At 38.2% G+C, this 9,768-nt stretch overlaps 1 protein-coding gene across 1 annotated transcript; it reads right to left on the reverse strand.

Annotated features, from left to right (window-relative positions):
- Positions 1 to 652: 652 nt before the first annotated feature.
- LOC115018519 (trichohyalin-like) lies at positions 653 to 7,856 on the reverse strand. The gene is given in 2 exon segments (XM_029447528.1): positions 653 to 5,617; positions 5,620 to 7,856. Coding segments are annotated over 2 exon segments (4,983 nt in total). The 5' UTR covers positions 7,670 to 7,856; the 3' UTR covers positions 653 to 2,684.
- Between the last annotated feature and the right edge of the window lie 1,912 nt (positions 7,857 to 9,768).

Genomic DNA, 9,768 nt, shown 5'->3' on the forward strand with positions numbered 1-9,768 from the left:
AAATTCAACGAAAATTTACGGCACCCTTTGGGGGAGAGAAATTAGTAAAAAAAAAATAGAGCAGCTTTCCTTCTGTCTTCTGGACAACAAAGGCTCAAAACACGGACAACTAATACAGTTGAAGCGATTAACTGAGGCATCGATTGAATTGCATGGGAGTTTGGCTCGAGCAAAAAAAAACCTTCTCAGACTCCACAAAATTGTGAAACACTGCTTTTTGGTTTCAGCAGAATATTGTTTGCAGATTCTGACAACATCATCCCAGTACTAAAATAATCCTGCTTTTAATGAATACATTGGTTGGCTGCATTGCATATTATTTGTTCTGGGTGGGATGACAGATTAATAAACAGACGTGCTTTTTATGACTGGATGTAGCTTTTCATACTTTGTGGTAAAAGTGGCTCTCCTATCGACTTTGTCCTATTAATGTGACTCTCACGTAAAAAATAGTGAATACCACTGTTCTAGTTTATAACGATTCAAGAGCATCCAAAAGACACTTTTAAATAATGATAATCACATCTATAATGTTTTATGACTGATGATATGCATCAGAAAGCATTATGTGTGTTTATGAGTGTAGTCATTAAGCAACTCACTATAATTGCTCTCATAAATTTTTTTATTTTTACATCTGATTTGTGCATGCTTTATTATTATTTATTTATTATATATAATTATTGTAACATTACAAGTTAAACAAATTAATCCTTTAAACAAACAACAAAAAACAAACCATCATCATCAACAACAACAACAACAAAATGGTGTTAACTTGCCAAGGTCAGTTCTCAATATTTAAGATTTTCTGTAATTGAGTATAAATTGATTTTTACGTTTAATACATTATGTTTAATATTGCAATATGAAGGACTGATGTTTTGAAAACGACAAAAATAAAAAATTAGACATTCCACTCTTAAAATGGTTAACAATAAAGGACACTATTAAATCTTTTTTTGTTCTCCAACAAATAATAGCTTTTTAATATGCAAACCAAACATGGTGCATAGCCAATAAAGGTAAAGCATTTTTTAGGCACACAAGCATCACACATGTCAAACTCTGATCTGCAGAAATACCTTGACATTTTGAATTATCGCATTCATTTTTGTTTGTGTACATTATGGTTTCAAAAAGTGTCAAAAGCGTAGTTTGATTTCACTCAAGCAATTTTGATATATTAGGAAACCTAACATCAGCTATATAGTCTGCCAGAACAGAACTGTTCACTGACAATGTGATACATACAGGTTCAAAATGTTCATCTGTTATCTTTATGTTACAAGTGGTTAAGTCAAATACTACTAAAAAGTACAAATACTATACCAGATTCATTCAAATTGATCATGACATGTCATGACATGTCTCTCATTTTTCCTCTTGGCAGCATTGCTTGCAGCAGGCACAGCAGTAGCAACAGCATCGATAGCAGTAATGCTGGAGCTGAAAGAGGAGTCCACTGGATGTCTCAGGAGCTGCTTTATTTTCTTCTACATTCATCTGCTCTTGATAAAATTTTGCAGAAGCTTGTTCTGTTACCTGCACTGTTGAATTCGCAGTGGTTATATTGACCTGGAATGTTTGATTAGCTTTGTTGCTCGTTGTCAGTGCCCTCGTCACTTTTTCTTTGACACATAATTTCTCAATCTCAATGAGCATCTGAACTTTAAGTTGTTGGATCTCTGAATATCTTTCATTGATGGTTGAGCAGTCTCTATCGCATTCACTTTGGGCTGTCATGTCCTTAATTAGCCCTTGTTTCAGATTACTCTCCAATGGTTCCTTTTCCTTCTGTAACCATGTTCTCTTAACAAACTGATTGATCACCTCCAGTCTTTTCTCTAGGTTGTTTCTCATCTCATGGCTCATGCACTTCATTGATAGATCTCCTTCCGTTCCATCTTAGTGTCTTTCCAGATCTTTCGCAAACAATCTCTTTTTGACATTGTCTCGTCTTTGAAATCATCTTGCTCTGAAGTTGACTCGGGCAGCGTTGCAAGCTTGTGTTTCTGATTATTTTTCACTTCTTCATTCTCCGCTACCATCAATAGACCTTCCCTGTCAGTTTTCAAGTATTTACTTTTTCTTTGGAGATCATGTTTATCTCCCTTGAACTTCCACTGATGTTCAAATTCTTCAGTCTGGATTGCGAAATCTGACCACAAAACAGCCTTCTGATATTTAAACTCTTTAAGTATATTCAAATTCTGTTTCTTGACATCTAGCTGTTTTTTTACAACCCCTGTTTGTACTGCCTTATCAAACTTCATTGACTCAATGGGTTTCTTCTCTTTTGTATCAGATCATAATAACCCATGATCTTATTTCTCTGTTTAACAAATTCATCACAATTGTGTTCCAATAGTGAGTTCAATTGGAGCATGTCTCTATATTTCTGCATTAATATTACCATATTATTTTTAAAGTATTCATGTCGCATTTGATTCAGTTGTTTAAGTTTTGCTCTAAGACTTCCCATGGAGAACATTAACCTGGTGAACCAGTCCTCTCTTATTTTCGACTCAGACCTTTGACACAGTCCTCCTTCCATCCTTTTTTCATTTAACAACAATTCTTTCTCACTTTCAATAGGTGTATTGTTTTGATACCATTGTTCCTTTTCTTGGTTCATATTATCCATCATCAAACCGTCTGCATGTTGTTTCTTTTTTTGTTGCTCAGACTTTGTGGTTTCCAATGTGTCTCTTTCCTCTCGTATATCTTGTATCTCTTTGTTCTAATACGTCACTTTGTTTCCGGATATCAGATGTCATCAGCTCCAAGTCCAGTTTTTCTTTGTTCATCTTCTCACTCTCTCTATCCAGATGCTCTCTCTCTTTCTTCAGATCAGACCATTCTCCTTCCATTCTGTCCTTTTCATTCTGGAGCATTGCTATGTCCATGTCAGTACTTCTCTTCATGTGATACAGTTGTTCTCTCTCTCCACTCATGGTGTTCATTGCAGCATCGACCTCTTCTTTCTTCTTGTTCAGATCCTCCCTCAAAATGTCCAGCTCTTCTCTTTCTGCCAGTACACTGTTTTTATTGGTTTCCAGGGTTTGTTGTTGTCTTTTGAACTGGTCTTCCTTGAGTTCTTGTTCTTCTTGTTTTCGGGTGATCATGTTCATGGCATTCTCCAGTTTGAGTCTTTGTGTCTGAAGCTGAAGGGTCAGATCTTTAATGTTGCTTTTCTCTCTGTTTATCTCATCAAACTGACTGTCTGCATGTTCTTTCTTCTTTTGTAGCTCAGACTTTGTTGTTTCCAATGTGTCTCTTTCCTCTCGTATATCTTGTATCTTTTGTTCTAATATGTCACTTTGTTTCAGGATATCAGATGTCATCAGCTCCAAGTCCAGTTTGTCTTTGTTCATCTTCTCACTCTCTCTATCCAGATGCTCTCTCTCTTTCTTCAGATCAGACCATTCTCCTTCCATTCTGTCCTTTTCATTCTGGAGCATTGCTATGTCCATGTCAGTACTTCTCTTCATGTGATACAGTTGTTCTCTCTCTCCACTCATGGTGTTCATTGCAGCATCGACCTCTTCTTTCTTCTTGTTCAGATCCTCCCTCAAAATGTCCAGCTCTTCTCTTTCTGCCAGTACACTGTTTTTATTGGTTTCCAGGGTTTGTTGTTGTCTTTTGAACTGGTCTTCCTTGAGTTCTTGTTCTTCTTGTTTTCGGGTGATCATGTTCATGGCATTCTCCAGTTTGAGTCTTTGTGTCTGAAGCTGAAGGGTCAGATCTTTAATGTTGCTTTTCTCTCTGTTTATCTCATCAAACTGACTGTCTGCATGTTCTTTCTTCTTTTGTAGCTCAGACTTTGTTGTTTCCAATGTGTCTCTTTCCTCTCGTATATCTTGTATCTTTTGTTCTAATATGTCACTTTGTTTCAGGATATCAGATGTCATCAGCTCCAAGTCCAGTTTGTCTTTGTTCATCTTCTCACTCTCTCTATCCAGATGCTCTCTCTCTTTCTTCAGATCAGACCATTCTCCTTCCATTCTGTCCTTTTCATTCTGGAGCATTGCTATGTCCATGTCAGTACTTCTCTTCATGTGATACAGTTGTTCTCTCTCTCCACTCATGGTGTTCATTGCAGCATCGACCTCTTCTTTCTTCTTGTTCAGATCCTCCCTCAAAATGTCCAGCTCTTCTCTTTCTGCCAGTACACTGTTTTTATTGGTTTCCAGGGTTTGTTGTTGTCTTTTGAACTGGTCTTCCTTGAGTTCTTGTTCTTCTTGTTTTCGGGTGATCATGTTCATGGCATTCTCCAGTTTGAGTCTTTGTGTCTGAAGCTGAAGGGTCAGATCTTTAATGTTGCTTTTCTCTCTGTTTATCTCATCAAACTGACTGTCTGCATGTTCTTTCTTCTTTTGTAGCTCAGACTTTGTTGTTTCCAATGTGTCTCTTTCCTCTCGTATATCTTGTATCTTTTGTTCTAATATGTCACTTTGTTTCAGGATATCAGATGTCATCAGCTCCAAGTCCAGTTTGTCTTTGTTCATCTTCTCACTCTCTCTATCCAGATGCTCTCTCTCTTTCTTCAGATCAGACCATTCTCCTTCCATTCTGTCCTTTTCATTCTGGAGCATTGCTATGTCCATGTCAGTACTTCTCTTCATGTGATACAGTTGTTCTCTCTCTCCACTCATGGTGTTCATTGCAGCATCGACCTCTTCTTTCTTCTTGTTCAGATCCTCCCTCAAAATGTCCAGCTCTTCTCTTTCTGCCAGTACACTGTTTTTATTGGTTTCCAGGGTTTGTTGTTGTCTTTTGAACTGGTCTTCCTTGAGTTCTTGTTCTTCTTGTTTTCGGGTGATCATGTTCATGGCATTCTCCAGTTTGAGTCTTTGTGTCTGAAGCTGAAGGGTCAGATCTTTAATGTTGCTTTTCTCTCTGTTTATCTCATCAAACTGACTGTCTGCATGTTCTTTCTTCTTTTGTAGCTCAGACTTTGTTGTTTCCAATGTGTCTCTTTCCTCTCGTATATCTTGTATCTTTTGTTCTAATATGTCACTTTGTTTCCGGATATCAGATGTCATCAGCTCCAAGTCCAGTTTGTCTTTGTTCATCTTCTCACTCTCTCTATCCAGATGCTCTCTCTCTTTCTTCAGATCAGACCATTCTCCTTCCATTCTGTCCTTTTCATTCTGGAGCATTGCTATGTCCATGTCAGTACTTCTCTTCATGTGATACAGTTGTTCTCTCTCTCCACTCATGGTGTTCATTGCAGCATCGACCTCTTCTTTCTTCTTGTTCAGATCCTCCCTCAAAATGTCCAGCTCTTCTCTTTCTGCCAGTACACTGTTTTTATTGGTTTCCAGGGTTTGTTGTTGTCTTTTGAACTGGTCTTCCTTGAGTTCTTGTTCTTCTTGTTTTCGGGTGATCATGTTCATGGCATTCTCCAGTTTGAGTCTTTGTGTCTGAAGCTGAAGGGTCAGATCTTTAATGTTGCTTTTCTCTCTGTTTATCTCATCAAACTGACTGTCTGCATGTTCTTTCTTCTTTTGTAGCTCAGACTTTGTTGTTTCCAATGTGTCTCTTTCCTCTCGTATATCTTGTATCTTTTGTTCTAATACGTCACTTTGTTTCCGGATATCAGATGTCATCAGCTCCAAGTCCAGTTTTCTTTGTTCATCTTCTCACTCTCTCTATCCAGATGCTCTCTCTCTTTCTTCAGATCAGACCATTCTCCTTCCATTCTGTCCTTTTCATTCTGGAGCATTGCTATGTCCATGTCAGTACTTCTCTTCATGTGATACAGTTGTTCTCTCTCTCCACTCATGGTGTTCATTGCAGCATCGACCTCTTCTTTCTTCTTGTTCAGATCCTCCCTCAAAATGTCCAGCTCTTCTCTTTCTGCCAGTACACTGTTTTTATTGGTTTCCAGGGTTTGTTGTTGTCTTTTGAACTGGTCTTCCTTGAGTTCTTGTTCTTCTTGTTTTCGGGTGATCATGTTCATGGCATTCTCCAGTTTGAGTCTTTGTGTCTGAAGCTGAAGGGTCAGATCTTTAATGTTGCTTTTCTCTCTGTTTATCTCATCAAACTGACTGTCTGCATGTTCTTTCTTCTTTTGTAGCTCAGACTTTGTTGTTTCCAATGTGTCTCTTTCCTCTCGTATATCTTGTATCTTTTGTTCTAATATGTCACTTTGTTTCCGGATATCAGATGTCATCAGCTCCAAGTCCAGTTTGTCTTTGTTCATCTTCTCACTCTCTCTATCCAGATGCTCTCTCTCTTTCTTCAGATCAGACCATTCTCCTTCCATTCTGTCCTTTTCATTCTGGAGCATTGCTATGTCCATGTCAGTACTTCTCTTCATGTGATACAGTTGTTCTCTCTCTCCACTCATGGTGTTCATTGCAGCATCGACCTCTTCTTTCTTCTTGTTCAGATCCTCCCTCAAAATGTCCAGCTCTTCTCTTTCTGCCAGTACACTGTTTTTATTGGTTTCCAGGGTTTGTTGTTGTCTTTTGAACTGGTCTTCCTTGAGTTCTTGTTCTTCTTGTTTTCGGGTGATCATGTTCATGGCATTCTCCAGTTTGAGTCTTTGTGTCTGAAGCTGAAGGGTCAGATCTTTAATGTTGCTTTTCTCTCTGTTTATCTCATCAAACTGACTGTCTGCATGTTCTTTCTTCTTTTGTAGCTCAGACTTTGTTGTTTCCAATGTGTCTCTTTCCTCTCGTATATCTTGTATCTTTTGTTCTAATACGTCACTTTGTTTCCGGATATCAGATGTCATCAGCTCCAAGTCCAGTTTTTCTTTGTTCATCTTCTCACTCTCTCTATCCAGATGCTCTCTCTCTTTCTTCAGATCAGACCATTCTCCTTCCATTCTGTCCTTTTCATTCTGGAGCATTGCTATGTCCATGTCAGTACTTCTCTTCATGTGATACAGTTGTTCTCTCTCTCCACTCATGGTGTTCATTGCAGCATCGACCTCTTCTTTCTTCTTGTTCAGATCCTCCCTCAAAATGTCCAGCTCTTCTCTTTCTGCCAGTACACTGTTTTTATTGGTTTCCAGGGTTTGTTGTTGTCTTTTGAACTGGTCTTCCTTGAGTTCTTGTTCTTCTTGTTTTCGGGTGATCATGTTCATGGCATTCTCCAGTTTGAGTCTTTGTGTCTGAAGCTGAAGGGTCAGATCTTTAATGTTGCTTTTCTCTCTGTTTATCTCATCAAACTGACTGTCTGCATGTTCTTTCTTCTTTTGTAGCTCAGACTTTGTTGTTTCCAATGTGTCTCTTTCCTCTCGTATATCTTGTATCTTTTGTTCTAATATGTCACTTTGTTTCCGGATATCAGATGTCATCAGCTCCAAGTCCAGTTTGTCTTTGTTCATCTTCTCACTCTCTCTATCCAGATGCTCTCTCTCTTTCTTCAGATCAGACCATTCTCCTTCCATTCTGTCCTTTTCATTCTGGAGCATTGCTATGTCCATGTCAGTACTTCTCTTCATGTGATACAGTTGTTCTCTCTCTCCACTCATGGTGTTCATTGCAGCATCGACCTCTTCTTTCTTCTTGTTCAGATCCTCCCTCAAAATGTCCAGCTCTTCTCTTTCTGCCAGTACACTGTTTTTATTGGTTTCCAGGGTTTGTTGTTGTCTTTTGAACTGGTCTTCCTTGAGTTCTTGTTCTTCTTGTTTTCGGGTGATCATGTTCATGGCATTCTCCAGTTTGAGTCTTTGTGTCTGAAGCTGAAGGGTCAGATCTTTAATGTTGCTTTTCTCTCTGTTTATCTCATCAAACTGACTGTCTGCATGTTCTTTCTTCTTTTGTAGCTCAGACTTTGTTGTTTCCAATGTGTCTCTTTCCTCTCGTATATCTTGTATCTTTGTTCTAATACGTCACTTTGTTTCCGGATATCAGATGTCATCAGCTCCAAGTCCAGTTTTCTTTGTTCATCTTCTCACTCTCTCTATCCAGATGCTCTCTCTCTTTCTTCAGATCAGACCATTTACGAACTGTTTAAATTGGCTGAAATCAAAACATTTGGGACTGTTTTTGGAAATAAGTGGAGTTGTGTGAATGGCAAACTTCCAGGAAACATGACAAACATTTGTTTGTAACTACTCCCTTTCTGTGCACACAGACACAAACTCCAAAGCTAAATACAAACATATACAAAATATTTGGTTTAAAGTCATCAGTCTTTCCTTTTGATGTGTTGAAGGTGTAAAGATCGCATACATTTTAGGGGACAATGCATGAGCGTATAGATGACATTTATTCATACACAGTAAAGCACATAGACCTGAGGTCATTTAGGTACTACCACTCATATCTGCAACTACCAATTTACTGCCTAGTTTAACCATCAGCTATTTGATGAGCAGCTCAGTAATTTAGAGCAGTGGTTCCTAACATTTTCCTTAAGGAACCCCTTTTCTATCATTGTGTGAAATGATGACCCCAGACTAAGTGACATATTTTATGAATATTTCATATTATATTCAAATCATAGTACTAACTGCAGGAAGTGAAACAAGTGAATTGTGAGCAGATAATTTCCTGTCAATATGAAGCTATTTAGCAGAGAGGGAAGGTCCCGATCCAGTGAGATTAGCATCCAAACTTTAAAAATAACAATTTCATTTAGTGTTCTTCACAGAAAGAAATCTAATCCTGAGATATATACTAACTGTATATTTAAAAAGAAGACTTCATGTCTTCCTGTGAAGATTTGGAGGTTTGGTTCCCAACCTGGGGTCAGGCCCCAGGTTGGGAACCAGTGATTTAGAGGATGAAATTATCAAAATGTCAATGAAAGACATGATCAGCCACCATCTCTCTATGAATAAAAACATTAAAGTATGAGGACAATGCAATCACGTTTTTCCCTGATCTGCTGTATCAGTTTTCTTTTCTATTACACCGCCCTCTGCTGGGCAAATGTCAGCCCAGGACAGCACAGTTGATGTGGAGCGTCACACAAGCTGTCCTGTCTGGACCATACATTTCAATGTTTGGGATCATCTGCACTTAAAATGTAAGATTCACTGTAATTTATGTATCTTTGTAGATGACCCGAACTATAAAAGCATATCGTATAATATACATGACAGACAGACGCAACAAACAGTTGCCATCACTAAAAGTTTCATGTGACAAATGACATAATGATAACAAACGTGGTAACATTTATGAGGTCAAATTAAGTAGGGATACTTACAGACAAACAACACAGTGCATCCTGGCAGTCACTAAACTTAACACATTTCTCCTGCTTTTATACTGCCCCCCTGCACAACAGTGTAGTGTTATTATATTTTGATATATGAAACTGAGGAGGGATCTCTCCTCAGCTGCTCTCCCTAAGGTTTCTTCCATTTTCCCCCTGTTAATTATTTTTTGAGTATTTCCTTGTCAACTGCAAGGCTCATTTGTGATATAGGCTATTTGTAATGTGTGATATATAAATAAATACATGTTGATTGATATTATATGCATGTATGAATATCCTTCTTATATTTATTACTGGTTTATTATGATTAATTTGTTGTAATAACTAGTAAATAACTGTAATAATAATTATTGTATTGCCTTTATAGCCAGTTATGGTACACCCACACTGCTTCATGTGTCATTTCCGGTCGAACACTTCTCGTTTGTTCAGACTTGAGAGGAGTTGTGTGGGTTTATTTGGGAGCGGCCCTACCCCTGCCCACCTCCTCTGTGGTTACATCAAGACGCTAGCATCAAGCAAGAACAACACCGGAAGTGTTGCCAATTTGCCTCCAAAATAAAAGCATAAACTATTTAT

This window comes from Cottoperca gobio, chromosome 14 (genome assembly GCF_900634415.1).
Source record: "Cottoperca gobio chromosome 14, fCotGob3.1, whole genome shotgun sequence".
NCBI lineage: Eukaryota > Metazoa > Chordata > Actinopteri > Perciformes > Bovichtidae > Cottoperca > Cottoperca gobio.